General features: G+C 48.3%; 1 protein-coding gene across 9 annotated transcripts in view; it reads left to right on the forward strand.

The window, feature by feature from the left end:
* The window catches only part of LOC137430556 (angiopoietin-1 receptor), a 352,893-nt gene that overhangs the window by 190,033 nt on the left and 138,812 nt on the right, over positions 1-24,048 (forward strand). For 5 of the 9 annotated variants that reach the window (XM_078779303.1, XM_078779307.1, XM_078779319.1 and 2 more), the window contains exons 13-14: positions 12,602-12,898; positions 16,844-16,998. In XM_078779303.1, coding sequence (XP_078635429.1) covers positions 12,602-12,898; positions 16,844-16,998 — 452 coding nt within the window. Of the gene's footprint in view, positions 1-12,601; positions 12,899-16,840; positions 16,999-24,048 lie in introns of all 9 variants that reach the window. The other 4 variants (XM_078779299.1, XM_078779309.1, XM_078779304.1 and 1 more) reach the window with 1 other exon arrangement.

Below are 24,048 nucleotides of genomic sequence, written 5' to 3' on the forward strand. Positions count from 1 at the left end.
CTTGCCATGCAGTGACAATAGCCTGCTCCAATTCACACACAGAGGTCGGCTGCTGGTCCAAGTGGTCGATTTGACGCGTTAATTCTGCCCACAAGTTCTCTATCGGATTCATATCCGGGGACATTGCAGGCCACTCCATATGCTCTACACCACGGTCAGCAAGAGAGTGTTGGATTATGCAAGCACGATGAGGCCGTCCATTGTCATCTTGGAAGACAAAGTTTCCTTGAAAGGCTGCACGAGCAAATGGGAGCAATGTTTCTTCCAGAATGGCCCTGTACTTGAACTGGTTCAGGTTTCCATTCAGAACAACCAGGTCAGTTTTGCCCCCTGAATGAAAAGCAGCCCAAACAGTCACCCCACCACCTCCAGCTTGGACTCTTGGCACTATACAATCTTTGTTGTAGGCTTCATGCACTTGTCTGCGCAACTGGACGCGGCCATCTTGACGATAGACCAGAAATCTAGACTCGTCACTGAAGATCACGTGATTCCAGTGTCCTGGCTGCCATTGGCGGTGCTCTCTGGCCCACTGCAATCGGCGCTGGTGGTGTTGTCTGGTCAGGCGTGGCTTTCTCAGGGGACGCCTGGCATGATAGCCTGCTTGAACCAGTTGTTGGTTGACTAGCCTTCTGGATACAGGCACATTTGTCAGTTGCTGCCACTCAGCCCTAAGCCGATTAGCTGACTTGGTACGGCCATTGCGGACTAACCGGTGCAGCTGGCGATCATCCCTCCTTGTGGTTCTGCGGGGACGTCCTGGCCTCGGTATTGGAGAGGGGACACCCCTCTGAGCATTTCGTTTCAGGATCTTTGACACCTGACCTTGAGTGATGCCATACTGCCGAGCAATAGCACGCTGTTTCATGCCGTAATTTCGTAAAGCCACCACTCCTTGACAAACAGCATTGTCGAGTTGACGGACCATCTCCAGAGGAAGCGGCAATCACTTTTGGAGATGTGCAGCAGTTGTTTTCCACTAATACAGAACGCAACAACCCTTGTATACCCGACTGTGAAGCCAATCATCAAATGCACCTGTCCGTACATTTTCCCACGCCACCTGTGATATAATCCTGTTGTTGACTTCTTGCTGCGACAGACAATCAGTGACATGGTTCTTTTAACAAATAAATCACCAAAGTGTAAAAGAAACTCACCAGATTGATATACTGAGTTAAGAAAGTAAACCCAAGTCAAGAAAAAAAAAAAATTCCATATTAAATGCCAAGTCTGTGTGTATGTATATATATCTATATATATAAAACACAGTTTGTGTGTGTGTGTGTGTGTGTGTGTGTGTGTGTGTGTGTGTGTGTGTGTGTAATGTTACCGATAGACTCCTAAACGGAGAGGCTTACGTGCTTGATATTTGGCATCGACATGGCCATTGAGCCTGGGACGAACATGGCTGAACTCAAAATATTTGACGATCCATATTTTTTATTAATATTTACCTCAGCGCATTTCAGCGCACGGAATCAACGGAATCAGAGCAGGTGGGCGCTGATTCGCTCAGAGCGATCACGTGATGACGCTATGACCGCTATGAAGCTATGACGCTATGAAAAAAAAAATCGCTATGACGCTATGAACGCTATGAAAAAAAAAATCGCTATGACGCTATGAAAAAAAAAATCGCTCGCTTTACCAAGGTGCTCGCTCTCCCCCCGTTCCCCTCCCCTCCCCTTCCCCCTCCCCCTCCCCTCCCCCGCCCGGCAATGCCGGGTACTTCTGCTAGTATATATATATATATATATATATATATATATATATATATACTGTATATACCAGTGGTGTAGTCTAGTTTTTTGTAGTGGGTATACTGTGATTTTTCCCTTCCAGCCTCATAGTCACCCGTCCCAGAGCGACGCGCCCCGGAGCGACACCCGTCCTGAAGCGACACCCCATAAGCACCACCACACTCACGAATGCATCCAGTATGCATCTACACGTAATTGAGAGCATATGTTCATATAGTGCATTTTATGAATGAAAGTTATTTATATAGCGCATTTTATGAATGAATGTGTGAAAGTTCTGTCACGAAACTATGTTGTTACGTATCCTCGCGCATTTTTAAGTGGGCATACGGAAATCCTGGATCTTTCCTAGTGGGTATACGGCGTATACCTGCGTATCACGTAGACTACACCACTGGTATATATTGTATATATAAGATGACAATGTATCAGTTGCATTGTATCTTCAAAATATACAAGGTGGTCAAAAATGATTTGCATACTTTCAAACAGTTGTCTTAATTTTACTAATGTGACTTTTTTTATTTTGTAGTCACCTAAAGAACACGGTTTAAAGTTTATTTACGATTATTTTTTTTTTCATAGGAGTTTCAACCATGGTTAAAAATTGATCTGTGCCCCAGAGGACATTTATTTTAGGGACGCACCTTGCAACAAAATCATATATTTCCACGCAAGGCAGTTCGTTAGGGTCAATCCCTATCCAAATGCAATAATTCCACAATACCAAACCATCAAATGTGTTGAAAGTTTAGAGACACTGGAAGTATGAAAGACCAAATTAAAGGACACAGTGGTCAAAAATTTTCACTGAGAACACCCAGCAAGATAGAGGCTGTAAGAGAAGCTTTGCATCCTTCTCTGAAAAACTCGATAAGCCCATTTGCACAGCTGCTCGGAACTTCTGGCGCTACCATCTGCAGAACGAGCGTTACGCCTAGGTCCCCCGTCGGTGAAGTGATGTGAGTTGACAAAGTGGAAGACGCAAGGCGGCCATCTTGGATTTTGACGTGGCGACCCAATTTTCAATAGAATTCTCCCTTATGCATAGATACACCCACACACCAGATTAGAAGTTAGTAGTTCGTTTATTTTTCAAGATATTTCACTCAAGGTTCAGACATATATATGGTGGTGGCCATCTTGGATTTTGACGTGGCGACCCAATTTTCAATAGCGTTCTTCCTTATGGCTAGATACACCCACACACCAGATTAGAGGTTGGTACTTCGCTTATTTTTCAAGATATTCCGCTCACAAGGTTCAGACATACATGGCGGTGGCCATCTTAGATTTTGACGTGGGTTGCACCCACACACCAAATTAGAATTCGGTCCTTCGCTTACGCACGCACGCATACACGGATGGACGGATGCACGCACGCACACATGGACGGATGCACACACGGACGGAGGGGAAAACCATAGTCCCCCTTTCGCTCCGCGGTGCGACGGGGGACAATAATACATGACAATCTGAAACTGTATTTGTACAAGATACAGTTACTGCAGCACCAGACTGAAATAAATAATAGGGGGGAAAGGAATAAGACGGACGGACAACCCATGGTCCCCCTCCTCCCAGGAACTCCCATGGTCTCCCTCCTGGGAACTGTCTCCTCCCGACTACTACATATGGGGGTCCCTCAAAGCTCAAGTCTATGAAAAAGCCCACACACACTGGCAAGAGTTGAAAAATAACATCAGACGAGGAAATCAAGATGCATAACAACTGCAGTTTTCAACCAAGTTATCTGCAGCTTCAGTGTCTATGTGGCAGCTGTCACGCAGAGGTGCGGTGCTTGGATTTAGCACTTTATCAACTACTCATGATATTGCTCCTCATTGCTTGTTGAAACTTTTTTTTTTACTATAATAAACAAAAAATTAACTAATCCTGTATATTATTAGACAAAAACAATCAATCATTAATTAAAATAAACTCGGGAGATACCCGTAGCACGGGTGGGAGGCCAGAAGCAAACAGGCAATGCAGATACGGCGAATGCTAAAGCATGAAACCAATAAATTCCACATTCCTGCAGCACCTTCAGTCGCACGTCAGACATGGACAGCAAGTTCGTGAAGGACTTCCATGAAAAACGTACCCGTTCGCAAACAAACGGGTACGTTCACGTATAGAAACATCGATCGTTGGACCGTGGCGAATCTGCATATGGCGATCCGCGAAGTTCACGTTCAGAAAGTAGAAACCATCACGGCAAGTCGTCATTCACTTGAACTCGATATCTCTTTTTTTATTCCAAACAACATATCTCCAATCACAAATTAATCACAAAATAAACTTTTAACAACATTGTTAATGTTTCCTTCATTGTAAAAACTACCAAGTCAACAGTTAAAAGGATTTTGAGCCGATAGCTGTTACGGCCTTGGCAAGATCGATGGAGACAGCGATCTGTTAGCATATTCACCGCCCAAATAGCTATGTGGAATTCTCTCATGTAGAGATTAAATGTAGTTTGAACTTTGGCCGAGGTCATTCTTTACTTTTAATGATGTTTATATTGGTTTTGGGTCGTCCTTTCCGCATATCTCGTGGGATTGTAAGTTGGAGAGACCGCCGTGATGGCGGCGAGGGGGTTGGAATTCTCTCAAGCAGGGATTCAACTCATGTCCTTATAAAAGGTCTTTGTCCGAGGTCACCGAGTCCAATCGGTGCAGCTGTGCAGCGATCGGTGCAGCCGTTTGTGCGGCACCCGGGAAAACAACATCGTCACAATGAAAACATCGTCACAATGAACGTTATGCAAACGCGAATGTTATGCGGGAGTCCAAACCTGAGAATGCTGGAGACCAAAGCTGAAATTGGGAAAACTAAATAGCCTATTTTACTCCTGGAGATCCCAGGATTATCCACCCAAAATATCGTTGCGATCAGTTCAGCAGTTTTTACGGTACCTTCGAATGGACAGACAGACAGACATTTGGTAAATTATAGTAAGATATTGTAGTTAAATAAAAGGTTGCACATTACTTTGGACCCCCCTATCAAACGTGTTGTTGAATCACATCATCTATGATGGAATATACTGTTATGTCTGTGGGGGTAGAATGGTAGATGAAGGAATCCCATCGTAAAGATAGGAGTGTATAGCTATAGCATGGACCGTGGATGCGTAGCAGACATCTCTGTAATTTAGTAGGCAAAGTAGAGCTTAAGATTGTTTATGTGTCTTCACACGGGGAGTGGAGCTGTGTTAAGTAGGTGGGGATTAAAGTTAATTTTCCCCCAGTATGTGACTACCCCCTGTGGTTTTCCTTATGGTTTTACAACTACAACAAGGCCCACCATAAAAAAATCCATTAAACAACAACAACCATCCACTACAAGCCAGGTAAAACCATTTGGCAAGTAAGTCCCGCCTCCAAAAGAGCGGAGCCAGCAGGCCACACCCCTGAAGTTCGTCATTGGTCAAGAGGACATGGGGTGATTCAATGGAGATCGGCCTTTGGTGGGGGCGACGTCGTGCAGAAGCTTTGAGCAAGAGGAAGAAGTCACTATCTCGGTGTGGTTTTTTTGCATGAGCAAGACTGGCGCCTTTGAGTGGTTCTCTCGTGTGCTTGAACAGGGCACTGGTCATTGTTGGTTTCATTGGGTCGTGGAGTTTGTGCGCTTTGGAGGAGAGTGAGCGGAGAGAGAGAGAGAGAGTCGACAGCGGCTCTTTCGTTGGGCTGCAGGCCATGCTGAACATCCCTAACCAGTGCAGAAGCTTTGAGAGAGAGACGGACATTGGTGGAGAAGCTTCAAGAGAGAGACGGACATTGGTGGAGAATCTTCGAGAGAGAGGCGGATGTTGAGGGAGGTGCTGTTTCTTTATGTGTGCATCTGAGAGGAACGCTTTTGCCGAGTCGGCAGGATTTTGAGGGGGGTTTTGGACACTGCTGAGGTCGTGGTGGACTGGGTCCACGTTGTGCCTCCCCAGCTGGCAGGGGGAACCGAAAGAGGACCGCCCTCGCAACGTACCTCACGTTTGTGGCACCGAGGAGTGCGACTCCACGGCCATCTTGAGCACTTCCCGCCTGTGGGGCTTCAAGCTTCAATGACCACCAAGCATCTAAAAGTCCTCTTTGGGACCAGAGCTGAGTGCTGGCCAAAAGAAACATTTTATTTTCATTATCTTTCCCCTGTGTGTTGTATTTGTGACTGAGTGGAGACATCTCACAGTCGAATATTGGTTTTACCTCAACATTCATTTTATTCTTCGATTTAATTTCATTAAATTCATTGTGTCGCATTTTTCATTTGTTGTTTTCGTTTATTCGTTGTGGGTTTGGGAATAAACCCGTGTGCTTCCGTTCAGGCAAGCGCCTTCGCTGCCTTCTGTCCCACACGCGCCATAAAAATAACCACTATATATTCGGCTGGATGCCTCAGAGCTAAGACCGTCCGGCTATTTGTCCAAGGCTGGTGTTCATCTGCTGCGGACACAATACCTATTGATTGCATAATACTCTCTAAAAAGATTACTTTTTGTGTTTCATTAAACTTTTCCTTTCTACAGACTTGGCATTTAATATGGAATATTTTTTTTGTGGGGGTGAACTTACTTTTCAAGATGTCTTAGAACCAAAAGTTCATTGGAATTATGTTGAAATTATTCGAGATTTTGTTAATGTTGTGGCGGACACAAAAGCCCACTGGCGTGGTGACATCATTCCGCGCACCAAGTGGGCGGTGGCCACGCACCAGGGGTAGGCGTGGCCTCATGATATACACCGGGCGCCCAGCCCGGAGCAGTACAGTGTTACAGTGAGCTCTTACAATAAAGACGTTTATATGTTACCGCTTGTCCGCTTCCTCCTTGCTCACAAGCAGCGCGCGTAACGCCGCGCTTTACTGGTGACCCTCGACGTTGGATCTGCCGGAGCGATCCTTCCACACGCGACGCCATTGACATGGCCAACTTCGTCAAACTTCCGGAATTTTGGGAGGCTCAGGCCGAAGTCTGGTTCGTCCAGGCCGAAGCCCAATTTCAGCTTCGGCGCCTCACCGGCGATGACACGCGCTATTGCCACGTCGTCGCCTCCCTCGGGCCCGGCGCGGCCGCTCGAGTTGTGTCCGTCCTTCGCCACCCACCGGACGGCCACAAGTACGAGGCACTCAAGCGGCTACTCCTAGCCACATTCGGCCTCACGGACGACGCACGGGCCGACCGCCTCCTGGATCTCCCCGAGCTCGGTGAGACGCGCCCGTCGGTCCGAATGGACCATATGCTGTCACTGTTGGGCGACGAAGCCCCCGGTTCGCTATTCCGGGCGCTTTTCCGGCGCCAACTTCCAGCGCAGGTTCGCCTCGCGTTGGCCGGGACCGGGCTAACGGAACCCCGAGCATTGGCAGCCGAGGCGGACAGGTACTTCGCCGCTTCGGACACGCGGGCGAGAGTCGGCGTGGCCGTCACGGCCCTCGAGGCTGATGTTCAGCAGCATGTTCCACAGCATCAGCTTCTACAGCATACGCAGCATGCTGATACGCACCTCGTGAACGCCGCCACGCCCCGCCCACCGCCGCGGCGAAAACCGCCACCGCGGGGAAACCCGCCAACTACACCGGCCTGGCGGAGCCAGCCGCGCTCCTCCAGCTCCACCACCTGGTGCTGGTTCCACGCCAAGTTCGGCCACGAAGCTCGGCGGTGTCATCCGCCGTGCTCCTTCAACGGGTCGGGAAACGCCCGGGCCGGCGCTCAATAGTGGCGATGAGCGCCGGCCGTTCGAGCAGCCTGCTGTTCATAACGGACACCTTCTCCGGGCGCCGTTACCTGTGCGACACGGGAGCGCAGGTGAGTGTCATTCCCGCCGGCACGTCAGACAAGCACGCCGCGGGTGGGGGCCCCGCGCTGCTTGCCGCGAACGGGACGCCCATCCGTACGTACGGAAAACGCTGCCTCTCTCTGCGGTTTGGAGGGCAGGTTTTCCGATGGACGTTCGTCACCGCCGACGTGCCCATGGCACTGCTTGGCGCGGACTTCCTGTGCGCTAATGGGCTCCTGGTCGACGTCAAGCGCAGACGTCTTGTCCAGGCCGAGACGTTCAGCTCGCTCGCTTGTGCGTTGCCCAGCTCAACGAGCGGCTTGCCAAGCGGCTTGCCGAATGGTTCGGTTCCGGCCACGTTGGTCTGTACGCTTCCGGCAGCGGACGCATTCACCCGCCTCCTCGCCGGCTTCCCGGCCCTCACGCGGCCCACCTTCTCGGCGGGGGCCGTCAAGCACGGGGTGGCCCATCACATCCCCACCGTCGGGCCACCGGTCTACGCCCGGGCACGCCGCCTCGAGCCGACGAAGCTGGCGGTGGCAAAAGCGGGGTTCGCTACCCTGGAGCGACTCGGCATCGTTCGGCGCTCAGAGAGCGCTTGGGTGTCGCCGCTGCACATCGTGCCAAAGCCTGGCGGGGGATGGCGACCGTGCGGGGACTATCGCCGTCTCAATGACGCCACGACTCCCGACCGCTACCCCGTCCCCCACATTCAGGACTTTTCCGCCCGTTTGGCGGGCAGGTCCTTCTTCTCGAAGGTGGACCTCATACGCGGCTACCATCAGGTCCCCGTCAGGCCGGAGGACGTCCCGAAGACGGCGGTCATCACGCCATTCGAACTCTTCGAGTTCCTGCGCATGCCCTTCGGTCTGAAGAATGCGGCTCAGGCGTTCCAGCGACTGATGGACAGCGTCCTGCGCGACTTGGATTTTGTCTATGTCTACCTGGACGATATCCTCGTCGCCAGCGCGTCCCGCGAAGAGCACCTACGCCACCTCCGCACGCTCTTCGAACGCCTGGGCCAGCATGGCCTGATTGTGAACCCCGCAAAGTGCCGGTTCGGCGCCGCCACAATCGATTTTCTGGGGCACCGTGTCACCAGGCACGGAGCCGTCCCCCTGCCGGCCAAGGTGGAGGCGGTGAAGGGGTTTCCGCGCCCCCGCACGATCAGAGGGCTGCAGGAGTTCCTAGGCATGGTGAACTTTTACCATCGGTTCCTGCCCCGTATCGCCCAGCTCCTGCGCCCCCTGCACGAAGCTCTCCGAGGTAAGCCGGGCAAAGGCGACGTTACCTGGACCGAGCAGATGGACACGGCGTTCACGGGCGCGAAGCTCGCCTTGGCTAACGCCACCATGCTCGCGCACCCGGCGCCCGATGCACCGATCGCCCTCACCACCGATGCCTCGGACTACGCGGTGGGCGCGGTGCACGAGCAATGGGTGCGTGGAGCTTGGCAACCGCTGGCGTTCTTTAGCCGGCAGCTTCGCCCGCCCGAACGCCGTTACAGTACCTTCGACCGCGAGTTGCTCGGACTTCACTTGGCGGTCAGGCACTTCCGCCATCTGCTCGAGGGCCGTGCGTTCACTGCCTTCGTCGACCACAAGCCGCTGATCTTCGCGATGGGCAAGGTCACTGAGCCGTGGTCGGCCCGGCAGCAGCGTCACTTCTCGGCCGTGTCCGAGTACACGACGGACATCCAGCACGTCGCGGGGAAGGACAACCCGGTGGCGGATTGCCTTTCCCGGGCCGTCGCCCACGCAGTCCACCTCGGCATCGACTATGCCCGGATGGCAGCGGACCAGGCCGCTGACCCCGACGTCCAGGCCTTGCGGACCGCCGTCACGGGCCTCCGCGTCACCGAGGTGCCGTTCGACGGCGCGGGCGCGGCCCTCTTGTGCGACGTCTCCCTCGGGCGTCCTCGCCCCATCATGCCCGCGGGCTGGCAGCGCCAGGTGTTTGACGCCATCCACGGCCTGTCCCACCCGGGCGCGAGGGCCTCCCAAAGGCTGATCGCCGACAAGTTCGTCTGGCATGGCCTCCGAAAGGCCGTCCGCGGCTGGGCCAGGACGTGCCTCGCGTGCCAGCGCGCCAAGGTGCACCGGCACACCCAGGCCCCGTTGGCCCCGTTCACGGTGCCGGAACGCCGGTTTGACCACGTCCACGTGGACCTGGTGGGACCTCTGCCCCCCTCGCGGGGTTTCACCTACATCCTCACCATGGTGGACCGCACCACCCGGTGGCCGGAGGCCGTGCCCTTGGCGTCGACAACGGCGGCCGATGTCGCGCAGGCTTTCATCGCCACCTGGGTCGCCCGGTTCGGCGCCCCCTCAGACATCTCATCCGACCGCGGCCCCCAGTTCACCTCGGAGCTCTGGGGGCGGTTGCGCAGGGGCTCGGGGTCCGGCTGCACCGAACCACGGCCTACCACCCCCAGGCTAACGGCCTGTGTGAGCGATATCACCGCTCATTGAAGGCCGCGCTCCGGGCCACCCTCCGCGATGGCGGCTGGGTCGACAGGCTCCCCTGGGTCCTGCTGGGCCTCCGGATGGCGCCCAAGGAGGACCTGCGCGCATCCGCGGCGGAGTTGGTCTTCGGGCAACCGCTGCGGGTGCCGGGCGAGTTCCTCCCCGACTCCACGGCACCATGGTCCGCGGCACAGCAGCGCTCCGCTCTGCAAGAGACCGCCCAGAGGTTCGCCCCGGTGCCAACGGCATGCCACGGGCACCCACCGACGCACGTCGCCCCGGAGCTTCGCACGGCGGAGTACGTCTTCGTCCGCCACGATGCCCATCGGACACCACTGCGGCCCCCGTACGACGGGCCTTTCCACGTGCTGGAGACCGGGGCGAAGCACTTCACCCTGGACATCGGCGGTACTCCTGACCGCGTTTCGGAAGACCGCCTCAAGCCGGCCCACCTCGATGTGGACCATCCACCGCCAGTGGCCCGACCCCCACGTCGGGGCCGCCCTCCTGCGGGCGGACCCCCGGCACCGCCCAGCCCCGCCGCCACGCCGCCCCCTGGTCCTGCACCCATCCCAGGGGCAGCCAGGGGCATCCCACCTGGCATCCCTGCACCCCGGACGCCGCCGATCGCCAGGGGGCGCTTCGGCCGGGTCATTCGTCTGCCCTGCAAACTGGCCCTCCAGGTGCGCGGGAATTCTGGGGGGGCGCGTGTGGCGGACACAAAAGCCCACTGGCGTGGTGACATCATTCCGCGCACCAAGTGGGCGGTGGCCACGCACCAGGGGTAGGCGTGGCCTCATGATATACACCGGGCGCCCAGCCCGGAGCAGTGCAGTGTTACAGTGAGCTCTTACAATAAAGAAGTTTATATGTTACCGCTTGTCCGCTTCCTCCTTGCTCACAAGCAGTGCGCGTAACGCCGCGCTTTAATGTGACCTTTAAAAGAAACAAAAACCACATTTGACATTTCGAAACAAATAAATTGATCCTTGAAAGTGATGTAAACTGATATCGAACTCAAATCATGGACAGTACTGTATTAAACTTATGTACGTTTTCCAGAAGTATCTCTTTATTTTGCACATTAGCCAATTTTTTTTTAAACAAAAGTTAAATTACGACTGGGATTACGGACAGTAAAATTACAGTTCAGTACTTCGTGTAACCCCCACGAGCATTCAGGGGAGCACGTACACGTTGAGGCATACTGTTCACGAGATTTGCCAAGGTTTGGACAGGAATCGCTTGCCATGTAGTGACAATAGCCTGCTGCAATTCACGCACAGAGGTCGGCTGCTGGTCCAAGTGGTCGATTTGACGCGTTAATTCTGCCCACAAGTTCTCTATCGGATTCATATCCGGGGACATGGCAGGCCACTCCATATGCTCTACACCACGGTCAGCAAGAAAGTGTTGGATCATGCGAGCACGATGAGGCCATGCATTGTCATCTTGGAAGACAAAGTTTCCTCGAAAGGCTGCACGAGCAAATGGAAGCAATGTTTCTTCCAGAATTGCCCTGTACTTGAACTGGTTCAGGTTTCCATTCAGAACAACCAGGTCAGTTTTGCCCCCTGCATGAAAAGCAGCCCAAACGGTCACCCCACCACCTCCAGCTTGGACTCTTGGCACTATACAATCTTTGTTGTAGGCTTCATGCACTTGTCTGCGCACTCGGCCACGGCCATCTTGACGATAGACCAGAAATCTAGACTCGTCACTGAAGATCACGTGATTCCAGTGTCCTGGCTGCCATTAATGGTGCTCTCTGGCCCACTGCAATCGGCGCTGGTGGTGTTGTCTGGTCAGGTGTGGCTTTCTCAGGGGATGCCTGGCACGATAGCCTGCTTGAACCAGTCGTTGGTTGACTAGCCTTCTGGATACAGGCACATTTGTCAGTTGCTGCCACTCAGCCCTAAGCCGATTAGCTGACTTGGTACGGCCATTGCGGACTAACCGGTGCAGCTGGCGATCATCCCTCCTTGTGGTTCTGTGGGGACGTCCTGGCCTCGGTATTGGAGTAGGGACACCCCTCTGAGCATTTCGTTTCAGGATCTTTGACACCTAACCTTGAGTGATGCCATACTGCCGAGCAATAGCACGCTGTTTCATGCCATAATTTCGTAAAGCCACCACTCCATGACAAACAGCATTGTCGAGTTGACGGACCATCTCCAGAGGAAGCGGCAATAACTTTTGGAGACGTGCAGCAGTTGTTTTCCACGAATACAGAACGCAACAACCCTTGTATACCCGACTGTAAAGCCAATCATCAAATGCACCTGTCCGTACATTTTGCCATGCCACCTGTGATATAATCCTGTTGTTGACTTCTAGCTGCGACAGACAATCAGTGACATGGTTCTTTTAACAAATAAATCACCAAAGTGTAAAAGAAACTCACCAGATTGATATACTGAGTTAAGAAAGTAAACCCAAGTCAAGAAAAAAAAAATATTCCATCTTAAATGCCAGTCTGTATATTCGACATTTATCATATTGTATTTCCTTTTTATTTGTAACACGTTGATTGTATAATCGTATTTTTTGTATCGTTTTTCTCTAACCTCTTCCAACTTTCAAACTTGCTTCCCATTACCAGCTCTCCCTCCTGCTCCTGTGAAGGTGATTGTGGGCAATGTAACTACAACTTCAATCCACATCCGTTGGTCACTGGTGGAGGGAAATGGCATCACACATGTTGTGCTGAAGCACAAGGTGTACCTGGAAAAGGGATATGCTGGCAAGGTGGAGCTGGACGTGACAGATGGCTCTTTAAGCGAATATGTTATCGCAAATCTGCTTCCCAATACTCCGTTTCTCGTCGAGGTGGCAGCGAGGAACAACATGGGTGAAAGCTCCCCTAACCTGATACGTGAAGTTCGGACTCTACCATCCAGTAAGTCCAGTTTCACCAATGAGCAGTTTTTTGTTGTTTTTTTGCACTACCTTTGCCATCCATCTTGTATTGGTATTCGTTACACCCACATCATCTTCACAGTACATATAGTGTATATGTATATATATACAGTAAGCATACTAAAAGAATAGGGTTAGGGTTGTACTGTATATCAAACATAGCAAAGCTGTACTCTTGTGATAATAATACAACAACAACAACAACAACAACAACAGGCATTTTAAGGCCATTTTGCCTGTTAGAGGGTGGGTTAGCCTTGCGGTCCCCATGACAATCTTCTCCACCTTGCCCTATCCTCCACATCCCCCCCGCCCCCCTCCCGTCAACCCCCTTGCCCGCACTTCCTCCCCCACCACCCCCAGCCAAGTCCCTCTCGGTCCTCCCCACCCTCCACCTCCTTCCACATTCATCCCCATCACTCCTCCCAACCAGCCACCCCATCCCCCCTCAACACATGACCAAACCATTTCGACCTGCCTCTCTTCTCAACCTCTTGTGATAATGTGCGAGGAAATTGCTAATGTGGAAATAATGTAAATGTAAGTTGTGAACTGCACCAATGTACCATTATCATTTTCATGATAGAAGCTCTAATGGTGTGTGTGTGTGTGTGTGTGTGTGTGTGTGTGTGTGTGTGTGTGTGTGTGTGTGTGTGTGTGTGTGTGTGTGTGTGTGTGTGTGTGTGTGTGTGTGTGTGTGTGTGAGTGATTCAAATATGACCTGGGCCTTTTTTTTTTTTTTTACAAGTAATTAATCTTTTGATGTACATTAGAAAATCGGTATCTGCATTCCTTTTCAAGGCATTCTCCATTTTTTGACAATCACTTGTCCTACTTGGAGACATCTACAGATTCGACTTGCCATTCCCTTTAATTGCCTTCACTGTTGAGGCCATCACGGTTTTGAGGGAGTTCATGGGGGTTACGGATATGGTGTGAGAAATGAAGAAGGTGAAAGGATTTTGGAGTTTGCTGATGGAGCTGATTTGTTGATTTGTAATACTCAGTTCCAGAAAGAGGATAATAAGCTTGTTACATACACGTCAGGTGGGTCGACGACAACCGTTGACTACCTGCTGGTGCGTAGGCGAGATAGGGGGCACCTCCGGGACACAAAGGTGATCCCGGGGGAGGAGGCTGTTTCACAGCACCACTTGGTTGTCTGCGACATAAGGGTGAAAGGTGCGAGGAGAGCTCGGTGGGTGAAGTACCAACCGAGAATGAAGGTGTGGAGGTTGAAAGAGGTGACAGTGAGGGAGGCATTAAAAGAGAGGCTGAGTAGTGTAGAGGATGATGTGGTTGAGCTTGAAAGTGGTTGGATGTCAATGAAAGATAGTCTGTTGGGAGCCGTTGGTGAGGTATGTGGATGGACAAAAGGACCACCGAGGCACTCGGAAACATGGTGGTGGGATGATGAAGTTGGAAAGAAGATTGACGAGAAGAGGAAGAAGTTCAAGGAGTGGCTGAAGGCGAAGGGTATGGGGGCAGAAAAGGCAGAGCAAGAAAGTTATAAGGCAGCCAAGAAGGCTGCAAAGAAAGAGGTAGCAAAGGCACAGGAGGCATGTCGGAAAATGTTCGGAGAGCGCTTGGATTCGGAAGAGGGTCAGAGAGCGGTATTCAGGATTGCAAAGCAGATAGCGAAAGAGAGGTGTGATGTGATGGGGGTGAGTTGCTTGAAGGATGAAGTGGGACAAATCGTTGTGGACCCAGATGGAATTAAAGGAAGATGGAAGAGATATATGGAAATACTGTTGAATGCAGAGAATGAATGGGATGGCAACATGGAGAGTAACCCAGTTTTAGGACCGGCAGAGAAGATAACCGAGAAGGAAGTTGAGGAAGCGATAAAAGCAATGAAGAGTAGAAAAGCGGGAGGGCCGACGGGAGTTGTGGCAGATATGTTGAAGGCAGCGGGAAATTGGGGTGTGAAGAGAATGACAGAGATCTGCAATCTGGTGGTGAAAGAAGGTCGCATTCCAGTGGATTGGGAACTGAGTACCCTCGTCCCTCTATACAAGGGGAAAGGTGACCCTCTGGACTGTGGCTCGTATCGAGCGATAAAGTTATTAGAGCATGGAATGAAGGTATTGGAAAGGGTGTTGGAGAGGAGGATAAGGAAGAAAGTGAAGATTGACGAAATGCAGTTTGGATTTATGCCAGGAAGAGGAACGACAGACGCGCTTTTTATTGTGAGGCAGTTGCAGGAGAAGTAAATGGAGAAGAGGAAGAAGTTGTTTCTTGGGTTTGTTGATCTGGAGAAAGCATTCGATAGGGTTCCACGTGAAGTAGTGACATGGGCATTGACGAAGTTAGGAGTGGAGGAATGGTTGATCAGAGTCGTGATGGCAATGTACAAAAGAGCGCGCACAGCTGTAAGGATGAAGGACGGGAACAGTGGTGAGTTTTAGGTGAAGGTGGGAGTGCATCAAGGGTCGGTACTAAGTCCACTACTATTTGTAGCTGTGATGGAGGTGCTGGCTCAGAACGTAAAGGAGGGTCTACCGTGGGAGTTGTTGTATGCAGATGATCTGGTGTTGATTGCAGAAAGTATGGATGGACTGAAGGAGAAGATGAACAAGTGGAAGGAATGTATGGAGACAAAAGGTCTGAAGGTGAATATCGGAAAAACGAAGGTGATGGCAAGTGGTAAAGCATGTGGTGAGGTGGAAAGAACTGGGAAGTGGCCGTGTGCTGTGTGCAGGAAGGGTGTCGGAGTGAACTCCATTCAATGTACAATGTGTGCTGAGTGGGTTCATCAAAAATGTAGTGGTTTGAGAGGGTCATTAACCAGTGTGGCAGCTACATTCAAGTGTAAGGTGTGCACAGAGGGAGCTGCAGATGGAGGAAATGTTGAGTTGGATCTTGGAGACGGCGTGAAGCTGGAAGGTGTGAAAACATTTTGTTACCTTAGAGACATGCTGAATGGAGAACGTGGATCAGACTCGGGCAACGGTTGCTCGAGTGAGGTGTGCATGGAAGAAGTTTCGGTAACTGAGTGGCGTGCTGACGAGGAGGGGAGTGTCATTGAAGGTGAAGGGAAAGGTGTATGCTGCATGTGTGAGAAGTGTTATGATTTATGGGAGTGAGACATGGGTAATGAACGTAGAGCAGCAACGAAGGCTGGAAAGGGTGGAAATGCGAATGGTTCAGTGGATGTGCGGAGTGTCGTTGAGAGAGAGGAAGACAAATGATGAATTGCGAAAGATGATGGGAATAGAGCCTGTGATGGATGCTGTGAAGAGAAACAGGTTGAGATGGTTTGGTCATGTGTTGAGGAAGGATGAAAGTGACTGGTTGAAAAGAGTGATGGGAATGAATGTAGAAGGAAGTAGAGGACGGGGAAGACCGAGAAAGACTTGGCTAAAGATGGTCGAAGAAGAAATGCGGGCAAGGGGGTTAACAAGGGGAGATGCAGAAAATAGGGCAAAATGGAGAACATTGTCATGGGGACCGCAAGGCTAACCCCGCTCTTGCAGGGAAAATGGCCTTAAAATGCCTGTTGTTGTTGTTGTTGTTGTTGTTGTTGAGGCCATCACTCTTTCTGCCAAACAACAAAATATTTTTCAAACTCAGATGCATGCTTCCTTTTTTTCTTGGATCTCAATAATCAATTGATCAATAATGAATTGATCAATAATCAATTGAATAATCAATTGATTCCTTTTTTTCTTGGATCTCAATAATCAATTGATTCGAATTTTTAAACAGTTAATTTGACATGTTTATCCACCCATTGTTTAAGTTTGTTCGTGTTGTTGTTTAATTTGCATCAACAATGTAAGTTTGTAACACAATTTTAAATTATCTTCTAAGCAGTGTATAAGGCAAGAATATTCATTGCAATTCATAGTCAAGTCTTAGACATAAAACCCCTGTGCCTGATGTATAAGCAATGTGTGCACTGTTTACTTTTGTGTCTCAGCAGAGATGGACGACATTGAGGGTCATAATCCCCAGGTCCTCCTCCTCGCTGTCCTCGCATCAGTGGCAGCCACATGCCTCTTCGTGCTGTTCCTACTCTTCGTACTTGTTTGCATGCGCTCGCACACCTCCCGCTCTTTTGTGTTCTCCCGTGGTGAGGTGAGTTTCCCAATAGTAATCTGTTCCCTAACACTCACACGCATGGTCGCAAATCGTGTAGAGCTTTGGGAAATGAATAGAGAGAGTGTTACGTGGTTTTGCACTTTTATACAGAGTTTGGGGTTCATGTGTCGACTGAGCTGGATTAGATAAAGTGGATTGCCAATGTGGGCTTGGAAACACACATAAAGCTTCGATTTGGTGAGAATTACAAGAAATGGGTCATCTATCTATAATTCCAGTAATCTCTGTCTGTCTGTCTGTACGTTTGTTTGTCTGTGACCGCTGTTTCTCGACAACCACGGGTCCGATATACTTTTAACTTGCCAGGTATATTGCTGGGGACCCGAGGATGTGCCTTTTCAAGGTTTCATATTAATCGGACAATTACTTACCGAGCTATGTCCAAAAAACGATTCAACCAATCAGAGAGCAGCGAACGATCGCGTGTGCCGAACGTGGCGGGCACACTCTGCCTCGGATGGCACATTTGAGAGCGTATTCATTTATTTCACGTTTGCAAACTATGTTGGCGTTAAACTATGTTTTACAACTAATAAAAACGAATTTGCGATTCATTCGCTTTCCTGCGCGTTTGTGCACGCGATGGCGATTTCTTAATTCTTTACCAAACTCCGGAAGCCGTTCGCTTTGGACCAAACCATTGCATGTAAATAGAGGGGGGGGATTGTCACCACTCGCAAGCCGTTCGCTTTGGACCAAACCATTTCATGTAAATAGAGGGGGGGGGGATATAATTTTAGATATAGATATAGTACGGGCATGCCCTAGTTGGATGAATGCAAGTAACCTGGAAAAAAAATGGGAAAGAGTGAAGGGCTGGAAGAGCATGGGGTGAGGGATGTGGTGGCCACATCACCTGAAGTGATGCGTTGGCTAACAGGGAAACTTCCAACCAGTTGATAGTGGGAACATAGCATGTGTCTTATCTCAGTCTCCTTCCAGGAGATATCAGTTATTCTCAAGTTCTTCATTCCCAATAATTTCCAAGGTCCAAGGTGGATGCAACAAAACCACTCCATTGTGGATGTGCATAACTGTTGGCATTCATGATGAAGGCCTTGCACACCATTGAGAGCTGAGGGAAGTTGTGGCTCTGTGGAGTGAGTGGTTACCAGGTCGTGTGATGATGAAAGCTCTGGAAAAAAAAATCTAATTTTGGCATCCAACTTATGACCTTTTTTTTTTTCTTTTTTTTCCCCCCTTTTTTTAAGGCCATTTTCCCTGCTGGAGCGGGGGTTAGCCTTGCGGGCCCCATCACGATCATCATGGTTTCCTTTTTGAGGCAATGTTTTTATGGCCGGATGCCCTTCCTGACGCCAACCCTTTAGTCGCCTCTTACGACACGCAGGGATACGGTGTACCTATTCTAAACCGGGGCACACACCGGCCGACATGAGCTTGCTAAAATATCGAAATGCTCTGATCACTTGCATATTGTAATATATGCAAATATATATGATGTCGAGTCTCCTCGGGCAATTCATTGCCTTGCTATGGCTGGTACACACGGGTTAGTGTGTGGTATAGACGGGGAGTTGCCGCTCCTCTCCGTCAAACCAGTTATGTGGTACTCATTTTGCCGACCTCGGAAGGATGACAGGCTGAGTCAACCCCACCTGGCGTTAATGCAATGTGATTGGAACTCAGGACCTTAGGATCCCAAGCCCGCTGCCCTAACCATTAGGCCAACACCACGTATAATATGTTTATTTATTTATTTTTTCATTATTATTTATTTGTATGTATGTATATATATATATATATATATATATATATATATATATATATATATATATATATATATATATATATAAAATATATATTAATTTACTGGCATTTTGCTTATTTGTAAGGCCAAGGACTTTTACAATAAATATAATTTTTGAATTTATTATTAAAATTATTGGCCTTACATACATACGAAAAATGCTTGTTTTAGATGTGCGTTAGGCCAATAACGTTTTGAGACCTTTTGATGCTTTTGAGCAAAGGCAATAATTACTCCCGCCAGGGAGTAATGCATTCGATCGTGTCCGTCCGTGTGTGTGTTGGTGTGTTTGTGAACAAGATATCTGGAAAAGTTCTGAACGGATTTGGATAAAAGTTGGTGGGATGATTGCCCTTGGGATAAGGAAGAATTGATTAGTTTTTGTTGAAGCTCAGGATATTATTCCGGATCCAGGAATTTTTTGAAGGATTTTTTTTACCATTGGAAGATAGATAGGGCTCAGCAGCGGCCACCCACGGTGGGAGTATGCGCTCTACTGAGTGGCGTTCTAGTTCCTGGAAGCATCACAGCATGGGGAAAGGAGTTCCAGATTGAAGGGAGATGCTAAGAATTAGTTCAGCTTATGGACTGCCGAACTCAACAGTGATCCTGATTATACGTTGGGAATCGATAAGAGTCTGGGCAGGTGGGAAATATGACAATGTAATAGACCAGAAGGTGGCAGTAGTGTGCAGCCCTGAAAGCTTGGAGGGAAGAGTATGGTACGAGAGGTTTTGGGGAAACGGTTCATGCAAAAGAAGAAGTGATTGAATTTATGGTGGGTGACATTGGCTTCCAGATGAAAAAGACAAGATGCATGCTCACTGCCTTGCCATAGGCCTCAGTGAGTGGGAAGATGACAAGGAAAGCTGGAGGCCTGACAAGATGAGCTGATGAAGAAGATAGACTTGATCCTTGTGACAGAAGTCCCAGGAACCATTTTCATATCTGCAGCAGACAGGGTTACTCATTGGCAGCTTTCTTCAAAGAGGACATTAAATAGGCACGAGCCCACAGGATATAATTTGCAATTATGCAACAATATATTTTTATTATTATTATTATTATTATTATTATTATTATTTTTCAACATGTGAAACTTTTCCTCATGTACAATCGCATCAATTAATGAAAAGTAATGGCTATTTATAATGCATCAAATAATGTTAAAAGATAATTGTACAACTTAAACGTAATTAAATGTTTCATCACGGCAAGGTTAAATTACCCTGGTGGTTTCATCATTGTCCTACATGGGTAGTCAGGGCAAGAATTTGGACTGACCAGGACTCCGGCAACAATCAACTGATCTGTTTAAAAGACACCATGGGATATTTAACATCCACCAGCAACCAGGGATGGCACACTCATTTATGCAACGCCGCCCTGCTTGCGAAACACAGGGGTACCGGCAACCATAAATAGTCGGGTCACCGTTCAAACACAGATTGGATAGCTCAAAGGTGAGTATAGCGACTTCTGAATAATCCATTTAGCCCAATGTTAATTATACTTACTATCTGAAGTGTGCAGGTCCCCTTTAATACCATAAATATTCTCTTTCAACTCAGACAACCAATTCTGTGATAGTTGCATTATTTAATTAGTTTCATATTAAATCATTTTGTGTGCACATACAGTGCCTTCAGAAAGTATTCACACCCCTTGACTTTTTTCACATTTTGTTGTTACCGCCTGAATGTAAAATGGATTAAATTGCGATTTTTCTCACTGGTTTACATATAATACCCCATAATGTCAAAGTGGAATGGTTTTTTTTTAGAAATTTTTACAAAACAATTAAAAATGAAAAGCTGAAATTTCTTGAGTCTAAGTATTCAACCCCTTTGCTATGACACTCCAAATTGAACTCAGGTGCATCCATTTCCCTTTAATCATCCCTGAGATGTCCCTACAACATGATTGGAGTCCACCTGTGACCAACTCAACTGATTGGACATGATTTAGAAATGCATGTCAAAGCAGAAACTCCACCATGACGGCCAAGGAACTGTCGGTAGAACTCCGAGATAGAATTGAGAGGAGGCATAGATCTGGGGAAGAGTATAAAACAATTTCTTCATTTCATTTGATTCATGCAATTTCTTCAATTAATACGCGTTCACGTAAAGATTTACAAATCCACATGCATGACAGGTGAGTGCCCAGCCAGCATGTCCAGCTGGGTCCCATATGGGTCCTATGTGGGCTAACTTGTGGGTCCCAAGTGTGTCCCGCACGTTGGGCCCAGCTGGATTTGTCCATAGGCTCCACTGTGGCCCAACTGGGCTCGGCCACGTGGGCTGGGCATGGGATTTGCATGGGTTATACATGGATTTTTCCTGGGCCTCATATGAATGTAAATGAGGTGTAAATAAATACTGCATTAGCTACAACATCACACCTGCTTTACTGTCAGTAGAAATATTGAATGGAGTGTATTTTTAGAGAGGCTTTTATTTGAAGTTTTCTTAAAGAAAATCCTAACTTGGATCGGCAAAACAAGCTAATAATGGTAAATACTTTAAAATTCAATGGTGTTCCTGTGGCACTTGGAATGTCTTGGAATATCTTGCTGTGGTAGTCCTGCTTCCAGAATACCAAGGGTGTGAACCTCTGAAAGTTTGACGAAGATAAGATCCGTTCATCTATCCCTGAGAGAAATGGCAAAACACACACACACACACACACACACACACACACACACACACACACACACACACACACACACACACACACACACACACACATACACACACACACACACACACACACACAAACACACACACTTCTCTTATAGTATGTATAGATTTACTAAAAATCAAACTTTTAACCCTTTACTTTGAACCACCATCCGAAGTATCATAAAATTATAAAATTGACGATTCAAGTATGTATTATCGATCTACAACATGGCTGCTGATTGGAAACTGCAATGTTTCTTCAAACAGAATGATTCACTTCAGACAACAACAAACCCACGTTTAAAAAGTGTTGTTTAACTGGTCTCGATAACATGTTGGTTGCCACTGCTGTATAGTAGTAGACGCTTGTTCATGCAATTAAATCAGGAACAATTAGCAGAGTTAATCACCGATGGAAAATAACAGTTTAGTACCTTTTTCAATGTGAGCCGTAAACGTGGACGTCTCTTGATCCGATTTGGCACCCACCGTAAATTTCGTGAGATTACGCCAGGAAAAAAAAAGTGAGATTACAGGAAAACGACGTCACTCCGTATAAATGATCATTGACCTCATTCCGCTCATGAACCACAGAAGTTAATTATCGTGTGTGTTAACTTATATAGACACACCTGTATGTATTGCTTAATACGATTTTTGTTGTTGTTATAAAACAGCTTCCACCGTTAAAATAACAGCAGGCATTCGATTTTAATATGATTCTTAAGAAATACAATATACAGAAGATATATATATATATATATATATATATATATATATATATATATATATATATATATATATATATATATATATATATATGTATATATATATACGTACACCTATATATATATATACAAAATGTATATCTCAGGGCGGTATATATATATATTTTTCTCTTCTCTCTTCTCTCTATATTATAAAAGAAAGTTTTTGTTTGTTTGTCTGCGCAAGCTAATCTCCTGAACGGTGAAAGATAGGAGGAAACCTCCAATACAAAAAATGTCGGGACGGGCCCCGGGAAGGTTATAGGCTAGGTGGCGAGGCCGGTCGAGGCCGCCGCGGCCAGCCTGGGCCCATTTCGCAATTAAAAGCTGAGCTGGATTATAGTTGTCAATCTTCTGCGGCCGTGAGTAAAAGCTGAATTATAGTAGTAAATTCATTGAAAAAGAACCCGGGCAACGCCGGGTGCTTTCGGCTAGTATATATATATATATATATATATTTATATCAGCCTTTTTTTAAACTTCTGAAAATAACATTGGCTTGGCCCACCTGGGATCCACATAGGGTAGTGTTCAAAGTCCAGTTCAGCCCACCAAACCGACGAAAACCCATGTGGGCTCAAGCTGGCCTTGCTGGATGGGTAGTTGTAGCTGTGACCAACCTGTTTCCTGAAACGGATCCAAAATGGTCAAAATGTATATATTTTTTCAAAATCGAATGCATTTGGCATTGTTTTCTTTAAAACGTTTTTACACAAGCTTTCACATTTTATTTGATCTTGCCACTGCCTTGCTGTTAACTTCAAACTTTTTCTCCCCAGCTGCTCCACAAGTTTACCATAAATTTGTAATTTACTCCAGCTCAACCTGTGTATTCTCATTGGCCCAATCTAACAGCATTTTCTTGACCTCCTTACTCTGCCAAGTTGTGCTATTTTGTGCTCTCAAAAATGAAACAGGAATTAAAGCATGTGATGATGTTTGCGCAATCTGCTTGATTTAGGGTTTCTCAGGGCGGGGGAAAAGGTGCAACAGCCTCTTGTAGGTGCAAATAAGGTACGAGTAGTCTCAATTAAGACTATAAAAGTATAATTATTTTTTTGGTCTGCTAGGATATTGTCGCGCAACTCCGGTTAACAGCAGAGTCGCGGATGGCCTAAACGGTCTTATTCGGAGGCAACTACCCAAACACGGATTCGGCTATATGTCGCGCGGGAGGAAGAAGGAAAATGGAGGCTGCGGCAAAAGCTTACCTTCAGTGCACCAACGTAGCTCCGGTCCTGTAAAGGGATTAACTCAAGCGGGCACAGGTGTAACGGGGAATATAAAATACTACAAGGGTTTATCACAAATAAAAGCAAGGACAGGAAAATACGCGCCGATAATAAAATAAGGTAACTAAATTGGGATCCCACACACCGACTTCAGAAACAAGAACAAAGGAATGGATTAACAAAAGAAACACGTTCGTTATGTGCATCTGTGGTGTGCGAGCTTATCTGTCTCTTGTCGTCTTGTCTTTGGCTGCCGTCCAACACGGCTCCAGTCGGCCCCGAAACACCCACGAGGAATCGCTCCAAGCTCCACAAGCGCCGATCGCCCACACACGAGGTAGGCCCCGTTCCAAGCTCCGATCCTCTCGCCGCCCACGAGGTCTGTGCACCAGGCACCACGCGTCCAACGCAGGCCAGCGAGCTCCACACAAGGTCGACCCTCAACTCGAGCACGAACACAGAACGACGAAGAACGGCAAAGGGGGGACGAGAGCGCAAGTCCACTGCCAGAAGCAACTGCTCTGAACCAACTGCCACGCAACTGCTCTGAACCAACTCAGACTGGCGTCCGGCGC

Source organism: Myxine glutinosa, chromosome 1 (genome assembly GCF_964187855.1).
Source record: "Myxine glutinosa chromosome 1, kmMyxGlut1.1, whole genome shotgun sequence".
NCBI lineage: Eukaryota > Metazoa > Chordata > Myxini > Myxiniformes > Myxinidae > Myxine > Myxine glutinosa.